The sequence below is a fragment of the Zootoca vivipara genome, chromosome 9 (genome assembly GCF_965207765.1).
Source record: "Zootoca vivipara chromosome 9, rZooViv2.hap1.1, whole genome shotgun sequence".
Classification (NCBI taxonomy): Eukaryota; Metazoa; Chordata; class Lepidosauria; order Squamata; family Lacertidae; genus Zootoca; species Zootoca vivipara.
This window is the reverse complement of record NC_142592.1, coordinates 55,955,317-55,983,194: the sequence shown is the minus strand read 5'-3', so window position 1 is coordinate 55,983,194 and position 27,878 is coordinate 55,955,317. Positions and strand designations below refer to the sequence as shown.

General features: G+C 43.8%; 1 protein-coding gene across 1 annotated transcript in view; it reads right to left on the bottom strand.

Moving 5' to 3' along the window:
- CECR2 (CECR2 histone acetyl-lysine reader) overlaps window positions 1-26,366 on the bottom strand; it is a 125,966-nt gene extending 99,600 nt beyond the window's left edge. Inside the window, exon 1 of the mRNA XM_035128407.3 lies at window positions 25,845-26,366. Coding sequence (XP_034984298.3) covers window positions 25,845-26,075 — 231 coding nt within the window. The 5' untranslated portion in view covers window positions 26,076-26,366. The remainder of the gene's footprint in view (window positions 1-25,844) is intronic.
- Window positions 26,367-27,878: the final 1,512 nt, after the last annotated feature.

Genomic DNA, 27,878 nt, shown 5'->3' with positions numbered 1-27,878 from the left:
TGATTAGCTTCCCCTCAATTCCTTCTTCCAAGTTGTTTATAAAGACGTTGAGCAACAACAGGCCCAGGGCAGAACTCTGTGGCACCCCACTTGTCACTTTTGTCCAGGATGATGAGGTGAGCACTCTTTGGGTTCAGCCGGCCAGCCAGCTACAAATCCACCTACCAGTAACAGTGACCTTGCCCAGCCCACATTTTACCAGCTTCTCTGTAAGAATAGCATGGGGGACTTTACTATTGTTGTTATTACTATTATTTCTCCAATCTCAATCTATGATAAAAACTTAATAAACCACCGGCATTTGGAGCAGGGGAATCCCCACATATTTTAAGGCAACAAATGCATGCATAATTTGCCTAATTTATTCCAGTCACAGAATTGAACTGGATTGAACTGATTTAGGTGCAGAACTATAATCTACTTACTATCTCATTCCTCATTCCTCCCTCTTCTTACACAGCATAATTCCCAAACCTAGGGCAAAGCCAGTGAATAAACCTATTAAGTATATGGGGCATGACTGCCACCCATGTGGGAAAGGAGTTATACAAAGTCATTATAGCACTCAGAAGGAAGCCAGAAAACAGACCTCTCCACGCCCCCTGCCCCGCATGCCATTCCCTCTCTCGCGTCATACAGTGTTATTTCCAGCCTGAGGGAAAGTGCAAATCGGCAGCTGTCACACTGAGGCAAGGTCTCAGTGTGCCCTCCTCCTGTCTTTCACCAGAGATTTTGGATCTAAATGACCCATTACAGTTTTAACACAGCTGCAAGAAGTGAGACACTTCTACACAGCATGACTGAGTGGTTGGGAGTGGGGAGGGGAGGAAGGGGAAGGGGAGTGGGAAGAAGAGAAAAAAAGACTACGCTTCACCTGCTCCTCCGGAGGTACTAGTTCTATACAGGTAATCTTGCTGACTGATATTTCCCAGCCTTGTCCCTAACATTTACATCAGAAAACTAAATGTGATTAGTCCATGTAAACAGCTTAGGTTCCTAGAAATACTAGAAACAAAATAAAAAAATCCTTCCAGCAGCACCTTAGATACCAACTAAGTTTGTCATTGGTATGAGCTTTCATGTGCATGCACACTTCTTCAGGTATCTGAAGAAAGCTCATACCAATGACAAACTTAGTTGGTCTCTAAGGTGCTGCTGGAAGGAATTTTTTTTATTTTGTTTTGGCTACGTCAGACCAACACGGCTACCTACCTGTAACTAGAAATACTAGGTTATCAATCCATATTTTTAAAAGAGTATTTCAAAAAAAATGCCCTCTCAACATCTCAAGCCAAATACTTGGTGGGCCTCAATCCTAAAACCACTGACCCACAAGTCAGTCCGCAAATGATCAATAGTCTGGATCCAAATAATTCACTTCAAAAGCAGATACCACTTCTGTTCACAAATCTGGGACAAGTAGCTACTATTTTTCCCCATATGCAGCACTTGTGCCCCTCAACATCCAACTGTTCCTCAACTGTTTTGCATTTTTAAGAGGGCATGGAAGGATTAGATGGGGGCAACAGCTCGTGCAGCAGGAACTGTATTCAGATCCATGCCATTGTAGCTTATACACATACCAGTGTTGAACTTCTTCCTCCACTACTGCTCAGAAATGTAGGGTGCTGAGGAGCAATTAACTCTGGGCTTATCTGCATGTTCGGAGGCTACAAATAACAGACTGTCCTTGCAGTCTCAGGCCACATCATGCAAAGCTTTTAAGCAGCTAGCTATCACATAGCTACCGTAGGCTATCTGTCATGTGAATCCATCCAGCAATACGCTGAACAAGGCTAAATGAGATCTAAGGAAGCAACATTCTCATTAATTCAGAAAAGGAAATACGCACACTAATATTTCATGCCTTAAACTTAAATTGTGTTTTCAAAGTAGATGTTATTAAGTATATAGTCTGACATAGCCTATTACTGATGTCTAAGAAATTCAAGCGGGTGGCGCTGTGGGTTAAACCACAGAGCCTAGGGCTTGCCGATCAGAAGGTCGGCAGTTCCAGTTGCTCGGTCCCCGCTACTGCCAACCTAGCAGTTCGAAAGCACATCAAAGTGCAAGTAGATAAATAGGTACTGCCAAAGCGGGAAGGTAAACGGCGTTTTCGTGTGCTGCTGCTCTGGTTTGCCAGAAGCGGCTTTGTCATGCTGGCCACATGACCTGGAAGCTGTACGCCGGCTCCCTCGGCCAATAACGTGAGATGAGCGCCGCAACCCCAGAGTCTGTCACGACTGGACCTAATAAATTCACAGGATATCCATATTAGGACAGCACAATAAAAGCCAGAAAATCACAGCTCAGTGTTAGTAAGTTCATCCTTCTCACTTACCAAAGCTTTTCATTTTCACATATCTATTATGGAAACAATGAGGATTAATCAGCACAATTCTGTCCCTGAGGTCCTTCACGCATGACCCTGGTGTATGAGTTTGTGGACAGGAGTGAACTATAAGCTGGTGTGCCTTTCTCACCACACACAGAACCTTCAATGACCTGTTTTGCAAGTAACACAAAGCACGGTTTGTTTAACAAACCATGAATTGTCCCAAAGATGACAAACCATGGCTTGTCTTTCCAAAAATTGTATGTGTTTTCTAGCTGCTCTTACATTGGGCCTTTGTAGCATAGTGAGTGTCGGGGGTGGCCAAACCATGGCTAACGAAGGGTGTTTGGAGATACACATAATGCCAAACCAAACCAAAGTTCATAAGCCAACAACAAACCAAGGTTTCAGATCATGGATTGTTGGCAATAAACAAAGCATACGTAAACTACTTGGCAAGAGTCCACACATAACTCTAAGACAGTTTAATAAAGCATGACTTAGCAGTATGCGTGAACCAACCCAATGCGTGCATTGACTACGCAGGTAAGCCTTAATGCATAATCCATCCACTGGCGGAGGAAGAGGAGTGCGAGGGGAGTGCACCACCCCCGTCCGCGCGATCCAGGTGGGGTGCCATCACAGCTGCCCCCCTTCACGCTGGGCACCACACCCCCAGTACGCACGCCATGCCACGCCCCTGCCTGCTCTCCGCCCCCCAGTGCCAGAGCATGAAGCTCCGCCACTGAATCCATCCACCATTAAAAAGGGGTGGTGGGCCTTGTTTTAGTACAGGGGTCCCCAGACTTACCGCGCAGTGGGCCGGTGCCCGCCGTGCCGACCGCGCGGCGGACTGGAGGGGAGGGCAGTGCGCGCGCAGCGGGCCGGAGGGCGGGGGAGTGCGCGCCCGTGCGCATGCGCACACGCACACGGGCGGGAAAAATCGCTGAAAATCGCTTGTGCGCATGCGTATGGGCCTCCCCTGACCCGGAAGTGCATCGGAAATGACCTCTTCTGGGTCGGGAGAGGCCCATTTTTTTGGCGATTTTTTGCCTATTTTTAGCGATTTTCGGCGATTTTTTGCCTATTTTTAAGATCGTCGCCACGCCGTGCGCCGTGAGAGCGGGCGGCGGCAGCGGGCGGTGGGGGTCGTCGTGGGCCGGATTGGGAGGCCGATTGGGCCACATCTGGCCCGGGGGCCGTAGTTTGGGGACCCCTGTTTTAGTACTACTGTATACCGGTAAGATTTTTATGTGTAGTTAAGAGGGACCACCAGCCTTACACACCTGGCCTCTCTATATAAACTTGTCCTCTCTGTATTGCACCCTCTATTCAGCAGATTTACAAAAAACCTAGCCTTCCTTGTAAAACAGCAACAAATACCACAAAGTACCGGTAAGTCTCACAGTGCCTTTAGATTTCATACGCAAACTAGTCTGTCAACAAACACCTCTGTATTTCCCTTGATGAGTGGCAATACTGTTTTATTCTCAGCTATGAAATTCAACTAGGTTATTTCATTATCAGCTTACCCAGTCTCAGACTTCCTATGTGTGGATATGCTAGAAGGCTAATTCACCATTTTTATTTTGGAAAACTTTTCAAAACACAAGTCTGAGCTCCTAGAGGGGAAGCAGGAAACAAATGTAACCAACAAATAAAAGTTACACTGTAAGGGTGGGAAACAGTTGCCATGAATTCCTCTATTATCTTTTAACAATATTCACATAAGGAGGTAATGAGAAAACTACTGTAGATTATCTCTACTCATCAGACAGTAGGAACAAATAAATGTGATACATGAATAAAACATGGAAGAGAGGCAACAGCATTTATTTCACACTCACAGACACCTTGGCACTACAAACAGGTAACAGAGGAACTTCTATCACCTTTTCTTCAACACAGAGAGTTTGAGGGCCCATCCATGAACAAGATCAATAACAAACTAACCTCATAGTCAAAAACTTTGTGGATTTGTCTTTTAATTCATGTCTACATTACAAGTATCACAGACTAATTGGCCAATGACAAACTTAGTTGGTCTCTAAGGTGCTACTGGAAGATAAAAAATTATTTTGTTTCGACTACGCCAGACCAACACGGCTACCTACCTGTAACTAGACTAATTGGTGTTTTATAATATATATTTTATTCACACGTATATATAGACTGGCCATAGGTGGAAGTTTCACAGCTTAAATCCATTCAAACAGAAATTCTCTCCAATCTCGTTTCACTGGGGTGGGGTGTGTGCAGCAGCATCCAGCCCCCAAGAAATCCTACAGCCCTGATCTTTTTCTCAGATTATCTCAGTGTAACTTTCAGCTTATTCATAAACAGCTGGATAATATCTTCCTGTGCAGGGAGGGGGAAGCAAGGAAGAAAGACATAGCCCCATCCAGGATGATGATCATATGAGAACTGCTGGAGAAAGGCATACAAATACTGTAAAGCTAAATCATGATTTAGGATTACATTCAAACATGTTATTTGGCCAACCAAATATGAATAATCAGGTTTACAATGCCTCAAAGTATCGTCAATTAGCTAGGAACATGATCAACAGCAACCACTATTACACTGCTCCTCAATATGCAACTGGTACTAGCAATAGCAAGGCTGATGACTTCAGACTGCATATTTAGAGACAGGGTACCATTAAAGTCAGTGTGACAAAACAAAAAAAACAAGCAAAAAATATATAACATTATGAATACAAAAATCTTGGACACAAAATGATTTATTCTTCTAAAGATTCCCACTACTGTATAGCTCCCAACAGCATAATTTATCCAATATATAAATTGAAAGAAAATATGACACTAATGCATTGTTGGGACCCAGGTAGCGCTGTGGGTTAAACCACAGAGTCTAGGGCTTGCTGATCAGAAGGTCGGCGGTTCGAATCCCTGCAACAGGGTGAGCTCCCGTTGCTCGGTCCATGCTCCTGCCCACCTAGCAGTTCGAAAGCACATCAAAGTGCAAGTAGATAAATAGGGACCGCTCCGGCGGGAAGGTAAACGGCGTTTCCGTGTGCTGCTCTGGTTTGCCAGAAGCAGCTTTGTCATGCTGGCCACATGACCCGGAAGCTGTCTGCGGACAAACGCCAGCTCCCTCGGCCTATAGAGTGAGATGAGTGCCGCAACCCCAGAGTTGGACACAACTGGACCTGATGGTCAGGGGCCCCTTTACCTTTACCTAATGCATTGTTACAACTGTCCATGAAGAAAGCACATTTAAAAATAAGAGCTCTCCAAGCTACTTTGATCCTTTCCAAATGTCGGTTACTGTATTTTAAATGTAAAGCACCCTGCAATGCACTACAATTAAAACAGACAAACCCAGATCATTAGTCTCAAGGTTTATTTAACATTCAGCAGCACAAACATAAACTACGGTTTCCTACTGATGTATGGGATTCCATCCTATCCAATTACTTGATTCTATATCCTGTTGCATAACTAAGGAATACCTAGATAACATAAAAGTAAATGAAAAGGGAACTCCTGAAAGTCTAATTTTGGTCATCCTGGGAATACCAGGTAATACAAACAACAATAATACATCAAGTTAAAAATATTATTATGTTATTTTACCCAACTTGTACCATTTATTTTTTTGAAAAAACCAGATCTACACATATAGAAGAATAAGATGGTATAATGGTCTATCATATAGTCCTTACCTGTACAATGTGACCAAAGCAAAATACACCACATCATGCATGTATGATGCCAAACCTTTAAGAACCTGCAGGTTGTAACAGTTCAGCAGGTAGAAAAAACAAGCATGATTTACTGCACCATCATGTACATATTATCAGCTTAGAAACAAGTCCAGTCAAGCACAATGAAGCTTACTCTCAAGTAAGTGGGTATGGCATTGTAGAGTGATTCTTTAGGCCAGTGGTTCCCAACAGGTGGTCTGCGGACTCCCAGGGGTCCGCAAGCTATGGCAGAGGGGTCCGCAAGATGCTATTAGAATAAAAAAAATATTAAATATATTTCGTATGATAACAGATTTTTTGTTTTGGCCGCTTCCTGCATGAGCAGAGTCTAGCGCAAAACTAGAATTAGATAGAGGCAGTAGTTCTGCTGTATGCCGTTAGGTGGCGCTTTACAAACACTACTGTTTTGCAAAGAGGCAGCGCGCGCATTCTACTAACGCTCACCTCCCCAAGATGCTTTGAGCGCGTCGGCTTCATTTGTGCGCTACTGCGCAGGTACCCTGTCTTCTCCATTCCCCTCCCTCCTGCCTGGCACGCGCTGCCTCTTTGCAAAACAGTAGTGTTTGTAAACAAAGCGTTGTTTTTCGCGGAAGCTACAGTTCGCGTAGTTAAAAATGGACCGTTGGTTAAAAAGTGGTTCGTTAAAACGACAAAGGCCTACAGATGAAGAGGAAGAACTGTAAAAAAACGTATAAATATAAAATATAAAAAGACTCTTAATTTGGCTCTCACTTTTTAATTTTAGGATTAGGAATTAATGGGGGTCCTTGTCACAATAGCGGCTCGATGAGGGGTCCTCGAGAAAATTTTGTTGGTAACCCCTGCTTTAGGCTGTCTTAAGCTATTATGAGGCTGCTACTTTATCCATTTCTTTCAGTAAACACACATCTTGTCCCAACACATAAACCAACCCCTACACAAAGAATGGCCAAATACCAGAACAGCATACAGATCTGGACAGCCAGTGTAGCAAACAAATAATCAGAGGTGAGGGAAGAACTTTAGTCTCCAGATGCCACAGACACACTGTTGTCACACCTTTTTGGTTCATTGTGAAATGTTAACTATCTCCAACATTCTCATTTCCCTTAAAAACTGAATTATTACATAACCCGGGGGGGGGGGGTCAGAGAAAAGATCTGTGCAAACTTGCAGGTTTTTTTCCCTTTTTAAAAAAGAAACTTCTTGGCCTTAATCTTGATTCTTCAATCAAAGCTTCTACATAGAATGGCCAAAAGCAAATGCATTTTTACAAAGGTAATCTCTCTAACATATACCCCTGCAGTTTCTCAAGCTATGAACCCCAAAAAGAGAATAGTGTACATCTTTACTGTTTCTTATGCAACTGTTATACACAGGACTACCATTAATGGTTCAGGTCGTTCTGACAATTTGAAATAAAATCAACTCCTCAGTAGAATTCTAACTCTTCTTAAATCCAGTTGTTCCAAAGTACAATTTCTACCATATCTTGTTAAAGTAACTTTACTTTTGAAAAGTAAAATTGAATGAAAAATGCACAACTTGAGAATGGTGTTTGTATTCTGGCAACTTTGAGTAACAAACAAGATCCGGTAATAATCATCAATTTGCTTAGCAAGTGTTCTGTCTCTTTAAACAAGGGATTTAAGGAAAATGCCTAATTACAGAGGTACCCCACCTAGCATAATCTGCTAACTTACCCACTTTGCAAAGGAACCAAAAAGGAACTGGCCACAATAGAAAGGAGACTTGCTACAGTGAATAGATCTGTTAAATTAACACATTTTCTGTCAACCAAATCAGCTGCCTCTAGTGCCATTGTTATTGAAACAATGGAGACCCCAGGAATGGGCAGCCATTAAAAGGAACAAGTCTACTGAAAAGGATACACTCTAAGGCAAAGGGTTTGTGTGTTTAACTGGATTCTGTACTGTAGGGAAGGAGGCTAGGCTGCATTTGCATTGTCCTCACACTCAAAAACAGATGCAAGTGATGGTGCTGTTAATGAGGAAATTAAAAAAATTCTATCTTTCAAATGCCTTTTATAACAAAACTTTAAATCTGTATTTCTAATACAGTTATTGCTAGTTATTTGCTATTTTTCCAAAGCTATTTCCTCTTAAGTATGAAAGCATCTATAGACATCATGAAGGGTAGATTTTCCCCCTCCTCTATACCCCACCATACAGGGACTGAACAGATGCCAGGCGTGGAGTGGCACTAATACACAATGCCATGTGGGGAAGAAGAGAAAGCCTAAGTATTAGGCTTGCTCAGTACACAAAGTTGGACTGCTTTAACCCAATACATTATTTTTGCATTGAATTAGGGCTTGTCTAGAGTTTTGCTGCAGCAGTTGCTTGATGCTTATAATGGAACCAAAAACACACATCATTTTGCTGAAAAGTATTTCCACAAGTACTGTAATACTAATTCACAATATTACATTTTACATTTCAGCTTATTAAACTTGAGCTTCTTTGCCATGGCTTGAATTTCATGCTGACATTTGAGTAATGGCACCCATCATCTCTCCCTACCAAATCCAAAGGGTTTCCCTCAGCCATTGCAGCTACTACGGGTATTATTAAATTAAGACTCAGATTGAAAGGAAAACTCACCTCACAACAGTGGAGCACATAACACAGATATCATTTGTTTATTTGATATAATGCCCATCCTTCATTGTAAGTGTTTAAAGGCCTAAATGACTTAGGCCTGTAAATAATTGAAATGCCTCTTCCTTCCCTATTGGCCCTCCTAGGTGTTAAGCTTAGCAGAGGTGTACCATAGTTTCACCTCCCTCAAAAGTTGTGGGCTGGCTCAGGAGAGGGCATGCCCTATGGCAGCCCCTAAGGTGTGCAATTCCCTCCCAACAGAGGGAGGGCTTCTTGACTATTCCATTTTCGATTAATGCTGAAGACACACCACTTTTACCCTAACATTTGACACCTGAGATGTGTGTTTTCACACCCTACTACTGTGACTAATCTGTTTTAAGTGTTCTAATTCTGCATTTTAAATTCTTGTAACACATTCTGCGACCTGCTGCCAAAGGGCAGGTAATAATTTTTTTAAAAAAAAAGATCCTTGGGGAGGTCACAACAATTTAAAATACAACATTAAAAACAGTTTAAAACAAATTACAATCATGATAGAGTATGCCCTAAAATGCATATATCTAAAATGTCAAAGGCCAGAAAAAGAAGTGCATCTTTAGCATAAAATGAAAACTGTATAATGAAGGTGAAAACAACTAATGTGGAGGTCTGTTGTATTTGTTGTATCTCAATCAGGAGGGAGTTCCATAAATGGGGTGCTGCCACAGAGAATGCCCTGTCTCATGTCACTAACTTGCCCGCTACATCAGCTGACAGGATCAGATATCGGGAAAAGTATCCAAGCATCAGGTCACTTAGGACTTTGTAATAGCAACATCTTGAATGGTAGCTTATTGGCAGCCAGACAATGAATGCTATGGGACTGAAATAATCTCCAAACACCACCTTCTGAAATCATCTCTCCAGAATGTTGTGGAAGAACTGAAAAACAGTACTTCTAAGCAAGTTCCATTGTGTTCAGCGGTGATTACTCCCTGATAAATGTGTGTTAAGATTGCAACCACAAACACTTTTCCAAACAATGCAGATGACATGTCAAACACACAACCCATCTCAGAATGCCATAAACTACTATCGTGTTCCCCAATTGCACAAAATATCCCCAACTTAAAATAAGACTCACACTACATTTTCTCTGCACCACTCAGTTTGATTTCCCCACCAACACCACCACTCTCCTTTCCACCTAACCTATCTTCTCCTTCACAGAGACCTACTGTGATGATGGGAAGACTCTTGAGTTTATATGTGAAAAACCAAGTTCATATCAATACTCAGCCATGATGCAAATATATAAAACAGTGGTTTTCAACCAGTTTGCCGTGGCACCCTGGAGTACCTTGAATGATGGTAAGGGGTGCCGCGGGCAAGAATGGCCTCTGTCCCTCTTTCCTTCCCTCCCTCCTTTGATGCCCTCCTGCATCTCTGCCTCCCAAAGGCTTCAGCAGCTTTTTATTGCAGCAGCCCCAGTTACAAGCTCTGCAGGCAAATAGTATGGAAACTGCAGCTGGTGCAGAATTCTGCGGCTCAGTTGCTCACAGGGGCAAAAAGGTTTGAGAAAATTACATGGATCCTGGTCCAACTGCACTGGCTGCCAGTTAGTTTCCAGGAAAAATTCAAAGTGCTGGTTTTGACTATACAGTACAGCCTTAAACAACTCAGGACTCCACATACCACGAGGATCGCCTCTCCTCATATGAACCAACTCGGACCCTGCAATAATCATCTGAGGTCCTTTTTGTGTGTCTACTTCATGAGAGGTCTGGAGGGTGTCAACATGAGAATGGGCCTTTACTGCAGTGGCTCTCCATTTGTAGAAGGCTCTCACCAGGAGGCTCACCTGGTGCCTTTACTACAAATATTTAGGTGCCAGACAATAACATTCCTCTATAACCAGGACTTTGGCGGACTAAACAATCTGTTTGTGAGAGGGGAGTTATTGGTTTTGTTTTGTTATATATTTTGTATTCTCATTTTGCTTCTTTATGCTGTAAACCACCCTGTGATCTTCGCTTGAAAGGTGGAATACAAATTTAATAAATAATAAATAAAGCCTCCAGTCCAAATTGGCCACTACTCCAACCACTTTCAATATATGAAGATGGCAGAGAGCTCCTAAAAGTGGACAGCATCAAGGAAGGAAGTGAAGTTAGTGTCTGCAATGTGTACATTCCCTTATTCCAGTTCCCCCTGCCCCGCCACACTTCTTCCATGCATCAAAGTGAGGGAATGGTAAATACCCATTTGTGAAACTGTGCCACTCACGTTTTGAGCTAGATTAGAAGCTTGTTGTTCACCTTGGTCCAAACCTCAGTGATCTTAGCTCAGTATTATGGGGTGGAGGAAATTTTCCAAATGTGTACATCTTGTACCAAGATATACATGGCTGACTTGGAACAATACTACCCATTTCTGTCCTCAAAGGCCTCTCCGCTACCTAACATCTTCATCATTTTAGCCCATGGAAACCTGGCTCCTAAGAAATTCAATTAAATCTTAAATTTCTTCAACCCCATTATCAACCAAAGCCTAGATCAGACATTGGGAAATGTTCACTTTCTAGCCATCACAGAGCAACTTATAACCAAAAACCCATCAATTGCTACACATATCTGCATGCTTCCAGCTCCTTCCCCAGAGAGAACAGCACAAATCCATCATCTACAGCCAAGCCCTATCATATAGCCAGCCATATTTGTTCCTAATTTCTTCCTAAGACAGATCCATGTCCAAATTATTTCTGTCAGACATACTTAAAACTACAATGCTTACCCATATAATACCGGTAGCATGAAGAGATAGTTTGGCAAAACCAGACTGTTATCCAGGAATCATCTCCTTCAGGACATTTCCCAGCAGAGAGAGAGAGAGAGAGAGAGAGAGAGAGAGAGAGAATCTCTCCTTGTTACTACCCCGTTAAAATAATATCAAAATATCACCAGTGAACTACAGCCCAAATTTGACAATACTATCCTCACACAGGCTTATGTATGTTCTCTCTTACTGCCAGCCTCCAGATAAAGGTTATTTACCAGCAAGAAACCTATCTAACACCAACAAAGACCCAAATTGCAAACTCAATTATGCAGCTGCTGCAAGCTCAATGATGCAGCTCTGTCCCTGCTACAAGACTAATATTATCAAGGGTTCATTCACCTTCTCGTTCTCCAATGTGATATACAGTGGTACCTCGGTTTATGAACACAATTGGTTTGGATGTCTGTTCATAAACTGAAGCGAACTTTCCCATTGAAAGTAATGGAAAGTGGATTAATCTGTTCCAGGTGGTCCGTGGAGTACTTAAACTGAAGCGAACTTTCCCATTGAAAGTAATGGAAAGTGGATTAATCCGTTCCAGACGGGTCCGCGGAGTACTCAACCTGAAGCGTACTTAACCCGAAGCTGGGTGTAATTGGTTCCGGAAGTCTGTTCATAAACTGAAGCGTTCATAAACTGAAGCGAACTTTCCCATTGAAAGTAATGGAAAGTGAATTAATTTGTTCCAGATGGGTCCGCGGCGTTCGTATTAAACCAAAAATTCGTAAACCGAGGTGTTCATAAACCGAGGTTCCACTGTATGTCAACAGTGTCTTTCTGCTGCCAAAACAGGACACAAGCTTAACACAAAAATTGGTTTCCCAGAAACCGTTGGAAAAACATTTCATTAGCCTGGCCACTCTGCTGCTGACCTCAAATTTACCATAATTAAACAAAAAGAGGTAAATGGGAGGCACTGGTGTGAAGCTGTGGAATTACACTTCATCAGTAGATTTTATTCCATTCAATTTGAACTTTATCAGAACTCTTTCTTCCCAAATACAAACATCAGCACAACTAATAATGCTTAGTAGCAGCAGAAGTCTCCTGCCCGTCCCCACCACCTCTTGCAAATTTCAGGCAAGATTGTGTCCATTTGGGGCAATATCACAACTGAAATTGATGCAATCTTGCCTGAAATCAGCACATACGGTGGCAACGCTTCTTCACCAGTGGCAGAAGCGGCAAGGAACAGGCAGAGGTAGAGCAGACAGTGGTGGCAGCAGGAGTAGGTATGGTGCTGGTGGAGCGGCAGCGGCAGCAGCAGTTGACATGAGCAGGGCAGGGTGACTTTTCATTTTCTTTTCATTTCAACCTGTGGTTGGTGCTTAGCCATTCCATTAGGTCAGGCATGTCCAACAGGTCGATCGTCATCTACTGATCAATCAGGGGGTGTTCCTGGTCGATCCTTGAACTCCCAGTTACTTTTCCAAAAAAAAGAAAAAAGCTCAACAATTCTGGTCAATCCTCCAATGACAATGGGTAGATCACTGCCAGTTGGTGGTTGTTGTTGTTGTTGTTGTGAGTAGTTCACAGTCTCTTGGGAGTTGGATGTGCCTGCATTAGGTCATCAGCTCTGTTGAAAAGCCAACAACTTATTGTAAGCCAAAGGGCAGGAACTGTCTTATAATTGACATTTGATTTTCCAATGACTTTCGGAGCCATTTTCAGTTGAAGAGGAATAAAAATGCTTCAAATAAATAAATCTTATTATCACAGAGACTGCTATTGTGAACGAGCGGCTTTATTCTTATCTTGCATACATTTGGGCTCTGCATAGAAATGTCATAGACACAATTTAATTTCATGGCCTTTTCAACCACTATTTATACCCCCCCCCCATATATATGTCTGCTAACCAAGGATAACACTTTATGCTTCTGATAAACTCTAGTCCATGAAAGCATATGTCATAATAAATCTGTTCATATTAAAGTGCTATAACTCTCTGTTGTTTATATTGACATAAGAACAATCAAAATGGTTGAGGATTGAAGTCGTACAAGCTGGAGAAAGAGTAGAATAGGCAAGAGCAATGGGTCAGGAAAGTTGTACGGTAAAAATATGCCATGTTTCAATATCGATACTGTTGGGAGGGGGGGAACAGGTAGAAGGAACTAGTTGGGAAGGAGACATTACCACCAAAGGCAGGGGTCAGCAAACTTTTTCAGCAGGGGGCCGGTCCAATGTCCCTGAGACCTTGTGGGGGGGCAGACTATATTTTGAAAAAAAATATGAATGAATTTCTATGCCCCACAAATAACCCAGAGATGCATTTTAAATAAAAGGACACATTCTATTCATGTAAAAACATCAGGCAGGCCCCACAAATAACCCAGAGGTGCATTTTAAATAAAAGGACACATTCTACTCATGTAAAAACACCAGGCAGGCCCCACAAATAACCCAGAGATGCATTTTAAATAAAAGAACACATTCTACTCATGTAAAAACAGGCTGATTCCCAGAACATCCGCGGGCCGGATTTGGAAGGTGATTGGGCCGCATCCGGCCCCCGGGCCTTAGTTTGGGGACCCCTGACCAAAGGCAATCCACAAGTGATATTGTTTTTACTGGAGACCAAAACTTAACTTGTGTTCCCCAGAAGACAGACTGCTGACACAGTCTTAGATATCATTTCCAGTTTCTCAGCTAGATTAATAGCCTGTTCATATCTTTTCAATATGCTGGTACTTTGAAGTGTTCAGCTGATGGAGCTGCCTCAGAGATATACATATATGAAAAATAAATGTATAATATTATTGCACATGCAACTCCCTCATGTCCCACTGAACTTTTGACCTGGTCAGTACTGAGCCACCTCCTCCCCTCCAAACCACAGCTGCGAAATCTTGAAAAGAAGAACCCTAAGCCTTGTCAGGCAGCTGCCTCTGCTGAAGCCAGCATGGGGGCTTGGCTGTTCAACACTCTCTTCTCATAACAATGCCCAGAGCCTGGCCTGATGGATGCACTGCTTTATCTGAGCCAAACGGCTCTGTAAATCCACTCCCCTTCTTCAGCCTCTCATTACGCAATGATCCAAGAAAAAGAAAAAGAAACATCTGCTTCCCAGATTCTGAGGCATACAGGTGTTGGTGGCACCCCACATCTGGAAGCATCACTTTCTTCCAGTCTACTAAGCACAAGGTTGTGGACTGACAATGAAAAAGAGGATAGTTCAAGTTGCAGTGCTGATAACCCGTTTCTTTCAAGTAACTTCCATGAAGAGATCTATAAAAGTTTAGACCACAGTAAAGTTCTCTTCTGTTCTTTAGCACCACTGATTACCCCAATTCAAGCAGAGCTTATAGGCTTGCATAGATTCAGGTCTGAAAAAGTTCAAAGTGCCCTGGATATTAAGGCATCTAAAAAACTGAAATATTTACTCAGTGCCATGCAAGGCCATCATTTAAAAATGTGATGTTGGTATTCAGGCATTTGAAATATTTTACCAACTCTGTTAGACATTCCCATTATTTTGGCACATACAGATTTTAAAAATTCAGGCAGAAAGTTTTTACACCAAATTCCAATTGCTTGTGCACTACCAAGGATCTCTAGCTCAGCGTTTCTCAACCGCTGAGACGCTGGCTGGTGTGCCGCGACGTGCGGCGACGAGAAGGGCGATTTTGCAGCTGCAAACTCCACCTCCCTGGGCGTCCTATTTCTTCGCCCCTTCTAGTTTCCACAGACCAATCAGCTTTCATTATTTCCATTTTCCCCATGCCTCACGTGACAGGATCATCCCAGAATCCATTAGCCAAGATGGCAGCCCCCAGCAGCTAATAGTGCCGCACGTGTGTCTCTTTTTTGGAAAATCGAGCGGACTTCAAGTAGCTACTTTTAAAATATTCAATCTCCATCATTAAAAAGGTAGTTTGTTGCTAATTCACGGAGGCATGAAGACCAAATCGTCCTCTCACAAGTCCGAGAACACGCACAGGGTAAGATACGGGACGGCGGGGTCGGGTGGGGTGGATCAGAAACCCGGATCTTTTAAGAACTCGGCAGCACTGACCCGCCGGAAAGCAATATTTGGCAAGTGTTTCTTACAGTCATAATTATAATATAGGGCGGCACAGAGTTAATTTTTAAAACTTTTTAAATGGTGGTGTGCCTCGTGATTTTTTTCACGGAACAAGTGTGCCGTGGCCCAAAAAAGGTTGAGAAACAATGCTCTAGCTGATGTAAAATACATAACTAGAGTGCTATTTCCTTCTCTTCAGCACTTGTTTTCTGAAGGACTGTAAGATCCCAGTGAACACCAAGCATATGGGCCACTCAAGGTTTAGGATCGTGACATTCTAATATCTTCATTTCACTTCTTTATAAATAGCACTGGAAACAAATCATTTTCTTGCACCATCCTATATAATAATGTCCAAGTTGTCCCTGCGTCCAGTTGTCCCGTGTGTCCCTGGGTCACTGCACATGTGCCCCAGGGATACAGGGATTGGACAGCAGCAGAGACTGATTGGACAGCAGAGACTGCGCGCGCGCACTCTCCCCCCACTCTGCCTCCTCCAACCGCCGCTCCTGCCGGACACCGCCTCACTGCAGGGCACGTCAGGGAAGCGAGGGTGGAGGCCGGCAAAGGCCTCCTCACAACCCTCTCCGAACCCTGGGATGTCTGCTTCCTGTCGGCGGCTGCGGGAGAGAAACGGAGGAGGAGAAAGCAGCGCTTTCTCCTCCTCTGTTCCTGTCCCCCTGCCGCCGACAGCAAGGACGGGTCCCAGGGTTCGGAGAAGCGCTGCGCAAGCGCTTCTCCGAACCCTGGGATATCTGCTTCCTGTCGGTGGCTGCGGGAGAGGAACGGAGGGGGAGAAAGCAGCGCTTTCTCCTCCTCCGTTCCTGTCCCCCTGCCACCGAGAGCAAGGACAGGTCCCAGGGTTCGGAGAAGCGCTGCGCAAGCGCTTCTCCGAACCCCAGGATTCTAGCGCCCGTTATTGAACGGGCTGAAAACCACTAGTTGCTCAATAACCTTCTACTAGCAGTTGTTCACCCGACTACAGCAGAGATAGAAATGAGACTGCATGGCCCACTCCCATCAATTTCGCTAGGACCAATGTTATTTGGCTCTCCACTCCCAGAACTGACTCTCTCTCTCAGTGGCCACTGAAACACTAATGTAACTGTGGATAATTTGTACTCTTTTTCTTTTGCAGCACATCTATTAGATTAAAAACTTGAGGGCAGAGGTTCTATTGTTTGTACAATAACTGGCAAACTTTCTTTTTTAAAAAACCAACACCTCTGTTATGTATTTGTTATGTTCTAGATTCTATGTTATTAAGTGTTATTAAGTACTTTATAAATAGTAATAATAACACTTTCTTTTCTCTTCCGGCAGTACTCATCATTAGCATTATTTATTGATTAAAAAACACAAAACTGCACAAACTGGATCCAGATATGACTCAATGCCAGAGTGAAAGCATACATGGCAACTCTCACTATGAAGAGAGAACCTGGGAAATCATTAGCTAATTGTTTTGTGGACAAATCAAAACTCAGGCTGACCTGGAAAAAGAATTGTGCATTATGGGCCAAAAAAGGATCATGAAGGTTTCTCCAGCAATGTTAGGTAAAAGATAATGTCAAGTTCTTGCTTTTCTTGCTGCAGCTCATAGAGCTCAGGAAACGTGGCCAACAGAAACATCTGGGAATTGGCAAGGCCATTAACCAAATTAGGTTTGCATTTGCAATAATGAAGCAGATATTGTCCATCATTACTTATTTTATTAATATTTAAAGGTACAGTATTAAGAGATCTTGTTATGTTATAAAACATCAGGGAAGTGTACACCAATACAGTACACTCACAACTTACACACAATTAAATTGTGTGCATTCAGATTTATGAGCCTGGCAAAAAAAAAGGTTAAATGGCAGCGGAAAGGGGCAGGCATTGGGGGGGGGGCACTCTGGCAATCCCACCTGCCATTGCAACCAATGCATTTTGACTATACACAATTTTTGTTTTAGGTGCTATCCCCAGAACATAAGCCCCAAATAAGTTGCATGCTTACTGTATGTAATCAATAAAATGAGAATAAAAACAGTACAAAATAATCATTATAAATTTTAAGCAGCTGCATAGGCCTATCAGCAGTAAAAAATAAAAATAAAAAGTCTTCAAGAGATTGTTGTTGTGTTGTTGTTTAGTCATTTAGTCGTGTCTGACTCTTCGTGACCCCATGGACCAGAGCACGCCAGGCACTCCTGTCTTCCACTGCCTCCCGCAGTTTGGTCAGACTCATGTTGGTAGCTTCAAGAACATTGTCTAACCATCTTGTCCAAGAGATACCTGAATATCAAAGGCCATGATACTTGCCAAATCCCTACTGGAAGAGCATTCCATAGCATGGGACAGGTGACACTAAATGCCCAGCTTCTGGTTGAGATCAATCAGGCCTTTGTAACATGGAAGACAACTAACAGTGCTCCTCTGAATGATCTCAGTGATTGAACTGGGATAGAAAGGTTCTGGTGGTCCTTAAGGTATCCTGGACAAGTTGTTCAGGGATTTATATATCAACACAAGAACCCTGAACCTTGTGTGGTAGCTTTTGAGCAGCCAGTAAAGGTATGTTACCAGAGGTGGCCACCTGTCCCCATCAGCAATCTAGCCACTACCTAGTGAATTCTGTACTAGCTGGAGCTTCAGGCCCAGGCCAAAGGGCAGTCACACAGGTTACCATTACAGCCTCAAGGTTACCAATGCATGGACTACGGTGACAAAGATATCCCAATCCAGATACAGCTGGCATATCAGACAAAGCTGGTAAAAGGCACTCCTAGGCACTGGTCAGTTAGGCAGCTAATGACACATATGAATCCAGGAGTATCCACTCTTCAGAGGGAGCACAACCTGAACAGACTACTTACTGACCTATCTTTGAGACATGAGAAGCACAGAGCTTCTGCTTTCCCAAGAATGAAACTCAGTTTATTGGCCCTCATCTAATCTACCACTGCATTAAGGCACTGATCCAGAGCTTGCACAGCCTCTCCTGATCCAGATATTATGGAGAGACAGAGCTGTATGTCAGGCATAGGCAAATGGCCCTCCAGATGTTTTGGGACTACAACTCCCATCATCCCTGACCACTGGTCCTGTTAACTAGGGATGATGGGAGTTGTAGTCCCATAACATCTGGAGGGCTGAGTTTGCCTATGCCTGCTCTATGTCATCAGTGTACTGATGGCACCATGCTTCAAAACCTTTAATGACCACCTCCAGCCGCTTCATACAAATGCTAGAGAGCATTGCGGACAAAATGGTGCCCTGCAGAAACCCATCCCATACAGTTGATCTAGGAGTGGTCAATGGTATCAAAGGCCACTGAGAGATCAAGTAAGCATAATAGTGTCATTTGATATTGTTATCCATCAAGGTGATCAAGTTTCCAAACCAGGCCTAAACACAAATATAAATAATCAGTGTCATCCAGAAGCACTTGCAGTTGCACCACACATCCCTTTTCCACCTCCCTCCCAAAGGAAAATATATTTAATTTCTGACAGAAGAAATATATAGGGCTGCAATGTAAATTACATGATTGGTCAAATAATTTCAACTGAACATGTATTAGCTAACTGTTTCATAACAACTGTTAAACTAATGCCTCCCCTCTTGCCCTCTCTTCTAGTGGTGATGTACATCCAGCAACTCAAATTTCCTGTGTAACTCATACTGAAAGCTGAAGTAACTCCAAGCTTGGAATTTGGAAAACACAGTATGTTATCTCTGCGTATCAACAGACAGAATATGAGGAGGAAAGTGAACAAACCCAGCCAAAACATATCCTTCCTTCCTGTTTGTTATTCTTGTTAATCAGCTTTTTATCCTCAACATTTACCTGTGCCATTTTTCCTTTTAGAAGACATCTGAAGACAGCCCTGTTTAAGGAAGCTTTTAATGTTTAACAGATTATTGTATTTTAATATTTTGTTGGTAGCCACCCAGAGTGGCTGGGGAAACCCAGCCAGATGGGCGGGGTACAAATAAATGAATTTATTATTATTATTATTATTATTATTATTATTATTATTATTATTCCTGGAAAGGGGGATAAGGATCTTGGCCATGATTTTTAAAATAATAGTTTACGTCTCTTCACCTACATCAATAGTGAAAATTACTGTCTATCATTTGACAAGTCTATTGCCTAATCTTCAAGATGTATACTTCTAACATAAAAGTGAAAATTAATCCAATAAATTGTTGATGTGCCAAGGCATATGATACCGGTAGTTTCAAGACTGCCATCCAGACTGAAAGGGCTAAAGCAGGGGTCCCCAGACTTACCGGGCTTTGGGCCGGTTCCCACCGCGCCGATCGCGCGGCGGGCCGGAGGGAGGGGGAGTGCGCGCCTGTGCAGGCCGGCGGGCGTGGGAGTGCGCGGCGGCGCGCTTCCAGGTCGGAGAAAGCGCCGGAAATCGTTTGTGCGCATGCGTATGGGCCTCCCCCGACCCGGAAGTGCACCAGAAATGACCTCTTCTGGGTCGGGAGAGGCCCATACGCATGCGCACAAAGGATTTTCGGCGCTTTTTCCGACCTGGAAGAGCGCCGCTGCACTGCGCGCCGTAAGAGCAAGCGGTGGCAAGCGGCGGGGGTCGTCGCGGGCCGGATTGGGAGGCCAATTGGGCCGCATCCGGCCCCCGGGCCGTAGTTTGGAGACCCTGGGCTAAAGCTTCAGTTCAAAGCACACTTAACAGGAAGTAAGTTTTACGGTACTGAATACAGGGAAGCTTACTCTTGAATAAAAAATGCACAGGATCAGACTGTCTGTAAAGCATGCTGCCTATGCTCTTTTGCATTTTCAGCACTGAAATTACCTAGAAGAGAAGGAATAATGGCTGTGCCAATAAGGGTCATATAAATTTTCTTGTCTATCTGCTATATCAGTTATGCCAAAGTATCCACAAAGTCAAGACTGTTAAGGAGTTTGTCATCTGAAAAACTGTAGAAGCAGAAACAGTATTAAAACATCATAGAAATCTCTAAGGACCAATTCATATAACTGTGGCACCACAAAAAATAGAAAAGCCACTGAACTCATGGATAGCTGTTGAACATAACAAATATATAAAGGACAGGTTCTCTGTTTCATCCATTCAGTGAGTGAATCCACTATCAGCTTCACATGATCATTATGGTTAAGTCACTGGGGCTTACAAATCATTGTAAAGTGATAAAATGTTTGAGTATATAATCAATAAAATCATTCTTTGCCAATTTTTCAATGTCTTTAATAAATACCACCACATTTAATATAAATATTCCTAAGAGGAGAAAAGTGCTTCATACAAATGTTGTTTAACATAAAAGTTGGGGGGGGATTTCAGAAAAAAGAGCTGTTTTTATTGGCATCCCTCTTCCTATGATGGAGACAATCGTACAAATTGCTCTGTGCAAAATGCTTCTCTCCTGACACCTGTAACCATAGTAAGGTAAAGGGACCCCTGACCATTAGGTCCAGTCATGACCGACTCTGGGGTTGCGGCGCTCATCTTGCATTATTGGCCGAGGGAGCCAGCGTACAGCTTCCAGGTCATGTGGCCAGCATGACAAAGCCGCTTTTGGCGAACCAGAGCAGCACATGTCTATTTGCACATTGACATGCTTTCGAACTGCTAGGTTGGCAGGAGCTGGGACTGAACAACGGGAGCTCACCCCATCGCGGGGATTTGAACCGCCGACCTTCTGATCGGCAAGCCCTAGGCTCAGTGGTTTAACCCACAGCACCACCTGTGTAGCCATAGTAGAGGGTTGCAAAAGGGGAAAGTGCTGTCCACAGCTGCAATCCCTGTGGTAGATTAAAACAATGTTGAAGGATATTCCAGACTTTTTATCAGTTTACTGGTCCTTTGTTCCTGTCCAACTATACCACAAAAGTACAAATGGTTGTACCCTCAACAGTCCATGTTGTGAAGAGTCAGAGGAGATTCAATGTAAAAGCAATGATGTCAATTAGAAGCTTTGACATTTATTTTGTCAGCCTCCTTTCTGAAGTTTGTACCCATATGGGACTCCATGTTTACAGGAAAAATTGAATTCACCAACCTACCCTGCAGTGTTTCTCTGCCTTCCATCTTTTTACCATCTGTCCTGTCTATAGATTTTCCAGGAAAAGGGGGGGTGCACATTCCCAACAGCCTCTTCCTACCCCTTCATACTTTTCCATTTCCCCCAGATGTGGCCCCATTTAGAAGCCAATGCATAAAGTTTATGCAATTGTGCCTCTGTCTCACTTATTTTCAGCGATAACAAACTTCTATTTCATTTTCTTTCACCAAAGAAAGAAAAGAAGGGTTCTTATACCCTTTTTACTTCTTGCCAAATAATAAACTACTCTAAATGAACATGTTAAAAATATAGAGGGAGGAGTTTGGGGAGGGATAATCAAACACAACATGACACAAAATCAGAACTTCTTCCCCATCCCCAAAGAGGAGGCAGTTGCTCCTCCAGACCATATTAAATGTTTACATTTGACAAGCACCTTCTAGAAACTGAAGTCCAAATCACTTTTGAAGCAAACCAGATGCTAATTTGGGCTTTCAAAGGTGAAAGGCTAGTGCAATTGCCCTTTATCATTGTAAATTCAAGATATTTCCCCTTGCTTCATGTGCTTGGCAAGAGAACCTCCTCTTGAGAGTCTACATCAATAGGTGGGGGAGGGGCCCTCTTTGATAAGGAACTCCATCACTGGGAGATCCTTCCTCCTTTCAAAAATTTAGCACTGCATAAGGGATTCTCTCCTTCAAAATTAACATCCTTCAAAGAGTTTTAAGAATTCTCACATGCTGTTGAACTGAACATCTTTAGAAAGGTGGCTTGCTCACCTTTGAAAATTAGAGCCATCTCATTGCAATTCCTAACCCTCCTAGAATGAATCTAGCTAAAAGGAAGATTTAAAGGCACATAAATATAATCTTAACGTGCCTCCTCCCATTTGTACCATTCATATCCAAAATATTCAGCACAGTACTGTGGTGACAATTATTCAAAATAATAGCAGGCACACTTAAGCACATTCATAGGAAAGACTTGTGCATGTCTAACTGTTGGGCTGTGATTGGTGGTCAGTCACACCTTCAAATTGTATTAGATCAGAAGATGGAATGCATTGTGAAAATTAGTCACAAGATTCTCCTACAGTGAATAGATGTTAGTGGCAGTGAAAATTCACCCCAAATTTATATTGTGCTCCCTACAAAAGTATTTAGAAACTGAAACACTAATAGTATATACCTCTTAAAGGGTTGCTTTAAACCAACAATTCTCAAAATTTCAGTACAGAATGATGAATACATGCATGCTTCCGTCAGTAGGATGCAGAATAACATCCCCTGCCTTATAAATGGCCAGTGCCCAACAAGACACAGCAATTAACAACCTGAGGGCAAGTGACATTTTAAAAGGGGGGAAAGTGAACAGATTCTTTATTATTCCTTCAAGAAGCCATGTAACATACTCATTTCTGTCTAGCTAGCTTCCACCCTGCTTTCCTCATGTTTTCAGTCAAGAATGATACGTATAGGGTCACAGAAGACCAAACTCCTCCGAGCACTGCCACCATTTTGAGTAGTGAATGTGTTTTCTATAATTCCAAAGTGCTGTCCATTACATACTGGTACATATTCTATAGAATCATAGAATTGTACAGGATCATCTAGTCTAACCACCTCCGTTGCAGGAATCTCAGCTAAAAGCATCCATGTCAGATGGCCAACCAACCTCTGTTTAAAAATCAACAGTGAAGGAGAGTCCACCACCTTCTGAAGTACAGTATTATAATACTGTACTTAGCAGGATAGTAAATATGACAGTCTGCAATGTTAAAGTAGCAATATCCTAGTTTCTAATAGGCTTCTAAAGATCTTTACATGTCAACACACATCCTTTTCATTTGTCTTCCAAATCCTACATCGCGGTAATAATTGAACAGCAGTACCAACCCACCCTTTTAGACATCACACCCCAACTACTTAATATTCACTTTTGCAATTTCCCTTAGACTCTCTTAGACTGAAAATCAACCTCTGGTTCTTGGCAAGAACAGTCTTTGATGTACACTTTAAAGTTTGAAAGAGCATCAGAGGCACCAAAGTTGTTACATCTGCTATAAACAGATGGCAAACCCCAGGTTTAATCACATTGGCCTAAGCTGCTTAGGATCTTGGGAGTATGAGCCAGAGCCTCTGGGAGGTCTGTTCTGGGTACAATCTCTCTCTCACACACACACACACTCCACCATCTTCCATCTGATCTCATTATCCATTCTACAACACACCACCATTCTACAACACACCACAAGAAGGTCACCGCCTCAAGTTGCTGCACTTTTATCTGTAAATTAAACACTGAAAAAGTAGTTACAGGTAGGTAGCCGTGTTGGTCTGAGTCGAAACAACATTTAAAAATTCCTTCAGTAGCACCTTAAAGACCAACTAAGTTTTTATTTTGGTATGAGCTTTCATGTGCATGCACACTTCTTCAGATACACTGAAACAGAAGTACAGGTACATAGCATTGTATTTTAAGGGTGTGCACTGAAACAAATGAATGGGCAACTATTTAAAAAAAAAACCCTTTGCAAACTCTGAAATTGTAATACTGAACTGATTGACAAAATACCCCAAATTCCAGAAAAGGGTCACTAAAAACTATAAAACTGAAATACAAGTGTATCTTTCTAATTGTAGCAATATAGTACGGTAGTAGCCAAGTATTTTTCTGCCACTTGCTTGATTATCCGTTTACTGAACCTGAGCCCTATGAACTAAGCAGATTTCCAAACTTTATTTGAATTAATTTAAACTTTCTGCCACTCTTTAAACAGAATAGATCCAAACTCCTGAGAATACTGAAAATGAGTGGAGGGATGAACACACACACACCCTTCTGGATTGTCACAAAGCTCAGAGCTTGTCACAAAGCCCCAAGGCAGCATGTGGCACCTCCATCACAGGCAGGCAGAAGTAAAACTCCATTCTCTCCTACTCATCCTTTCCCTGAAGGGATAATGGCAGCAAAACAACAAACTCTTCCAAGCTATCAGTCAGGGCCACTAAAGGAGGGGGGAGGGAGAGGAAGGACAGAGATCAGTACTGTCCTTTCCTACGGGGACTGGGGGATCTAACAGTCTCTTTCCTTCCTCTTTTGACCAATATGGAAGCTTGGGGAAAGGGAGAGGGCAACAGAATGGGTGTTCTTAAGAAGTAGGAATAACCTTCCCCCAATTTACTGGTGAGTAGGCGGGTAAAACAATACGTTCGAGGTAATAGACTGACGGAGCCCGTTTCGATTTAGCAGTTTTTGTAGCAATTCAGATCGGTCTTGATTCAGTCCTCCACCGATCTCGCACACTTCGGGTCTTGGTGGAACTGGCAAGGACAGATCCCGACCAACCCACCCACCCCTCATTCCTTGGATTTGCAAAAACTCTCCTAATCACGGCTGTTATCTCACCAGGGGGAAGGACTGTGAAGGCTGGTGTGGTCATCATCCCCACCCCCACCCCTCATTTTTTAGATACCCTCAAAACGTACAAAAATTAAGAGGTGAAAAACAAAACAAACATGTACTTTGCGACAGTTCTTTATCTACGGTATGTGTAACGAATTCTGCCGCCACCCCTTGCCCTCCAGCAACTGCACGTCCTCCGATTCATCAATCGCTAAAAGTACTGTACTTGGGAGACCAAGCATGCATCAGCCATTTCAGTGCAACCGTGCATATTTACTCAGAAGCAAGTCCTACGGTACTAGCTTCAGCGGGGCTTACTCCAAGATAAGTGAGAAAAGGATGGCAAAGCCACCCAGGAAGGTGGGTGCATAATTGCCGGCACTTTTAAAAATGAAATTAATAATAATAATAATAATTTTTTTATAATCCCAGAGAACGGGTGAAAACATTCAGCCAACATTCCTTTCTGGAGAAGGATCAATATCGAACACGCCGAACAAAACTCTCTTCGTCTTAAAAGAAAATTGGACAATAACAAGTCGGGGGTGGGCGGGTCGCAGTTGTGCGCTCGCGCTCTCTCTCTCTCTCTCTCTCTCTCTCTCTCTCTCTCTCTCTCACACACACACACACACACACACACACACACACCCCACAGAGCCCACTGACCCTAAAAGCCTTCCGGCTAAGGCGAGAGGGAGAGAAGGCAGGCAAAACAGAGGCGAGCGGAGTTATTGTCCCGTCCCATCCCTTCTCCTCCTCGAGGGGGAGGCGGGGTTGCCGGATCGATCGGCCGGTCCCATTTATCGACCGAGCGGGTCCCTCTCTCTTTTCCACTTCATCTTTTAATTTTATTTATTATTATTATTTCGGAGCCCGACTCACCTCGATCTCGAAGTCGGGCAGTCGGAAAGCGGTCCTGAAGAGGGAGCAGAAGTGAGCGATGGCCGGCACTTCCCACCAAGAGCGCAGCTCGCTCAAGAGACCGGCCGCCGCCGTCGCGGACGTCCCCTCCGGATCCCCGCTCGCGGCTGCCGAAGCAGCAGTAGCAGCCGCCGAGACCACCACCACTCCTCCTCCTTCGCCACCACAACCACCGTCCTCCTCCGGGCACATCGCCCCTTTCCCCAGCGCCCCTCAGAGACTGCTTCTTTGCCGGTGTCCGCCGCGAGAGAGACGGGGGAGGCTCCTTTTCCTACCCACCCCCACCGAAAAGAGTCTTTTTCTCTCTCGCTCGCTCTCAGCAGCCGCAGCTGCCCCCTCCGCGCCGACTCCTCCACATGGGGCTTGTCCGGGCTGGCGCCTCCTCAGCCACCGCCTCCTGCTCCTCCTCCCTCGCTCGCTCGTGGGTCTCTAAGGCAGGCGGGGGCGGCGCTGCTGCTGGAGGCTGCCGCCACACGGACCCATCTTCCACCTTCGCCTCAGGTCGCCGCTACTACCCGTCCATACAATGTATATTTATATATATTATTTACAATAAAACAAAAAGGAGAAGAAGAAACTGCGCTTCAACCAGCCGAGGAAACAGATGGGGCTTAGGAAGGGGGGAAGGGGCGCTGGGGGCGGGTGAGAGCGACTCGTGCGGATGCGATGCGAGGAGGGTGGCGACGACGGGGGGACGGTTGTCGAGCGCGCGACGGTGAGAGGCGGGGTCCGAAAGGAGAAAAAAGGCGTGTCTGCGCGAGCAGGGGGAGGGCTCTCGCCGGCAGGGCGCGGGGGAGGTGGAGCAGTATTTATATGGAAGGAGGGTTCAAACTCCTCTCATGCGTTGGGACAGTGAAAGGGGAGGAGGCGGCGGGAGTATAACCCAGGGACGCAGGAGGAGGAGCCTATGGGCGAACTTTAGGCGATCGGAGAAGCCCGCGAGCGAGTCGTGGGAGGAAGGGGCGGAGCTTCGAGAGCGAATCGTGTGGAGAAAATGGGCTTCTCGAGAGCCGTTAAAAGGCTCGTGAGCGCAAGTAAAAAAACGGGAGGAGGAGGAGCCGGCATTGGAAAGCTCTCCGCGCACGAGGCGTAGGCGGGGCTGCTCTTTATCATAACAACACCTTCGCCCCGCCTTTTTTCCTGCGGGCAGCCAATTGGGGACCTAGCGCTGGGCGGGGCTCCTGATTTAAGCGTTCCCTGTGGCTGTGAGGAAAGAAGGGGGGGGCTCTCTTTTTGTAGGCGAAGGAGGTTGGCGGAGGCGGAGTTTTCTCTCCGAAATTTAGTTAAGCTCTGAGCACCGCAGTAGTAGAGTCGCTTACCCAGTGGGGTTCTCTGCTGTAGGAGGCACTGTTTTTCGCGTTCTCAGAGGATTTTGAGTCAGGAATTAAGTTAGTGGAGTTTTTATTTTATTTTTATTTCTCGGATTCCGTGATATATATATATATATTCTAGGGCTTCTTTCTGTGAAGATTTTTAGCCTTCGCAAATTATGCCTTGAGGTCTTTTTGTAACTTGGAGGCTCAGCGATCCTCCGTTACTCAGTGGTTGTGATACCGTTCTTCGCTTCCTTTTGTTTTTTGTTTTTACTTGGTTATTATTCATCTCTGATTTTTAGACAAACGAAACGTGAAATTATAAAAGGGTTAAAATGACCCTGTTACGCAGCCTGTGCTACAAAACTAAATTGCTTAGGCTTCAAGCGGTTTTATTTCCCAGATTGTGTATTGGATTTTAAGCCTCGGAGCGCATGTGATAACTGGTAGTGCGCAAGTCTTGCGTGGCTAAAAGGAACGTCTTGTTGGGCGTATTTGATCCAAGGGTTTCCTTCTCTCTGCTTGGAGGCGAAGATTTCTGACAAATGCTGCAAGGAGTAAATGGTGTGTGTATTGCAGTTTTGGCAAACTTGCCGTTCATATACAGGATTGATTTAGTATTCCTCACTGTGTTGTACTTTCGATCGGATGAAGTAGTTATAGCAGAGTGTCCCGTTTCCCC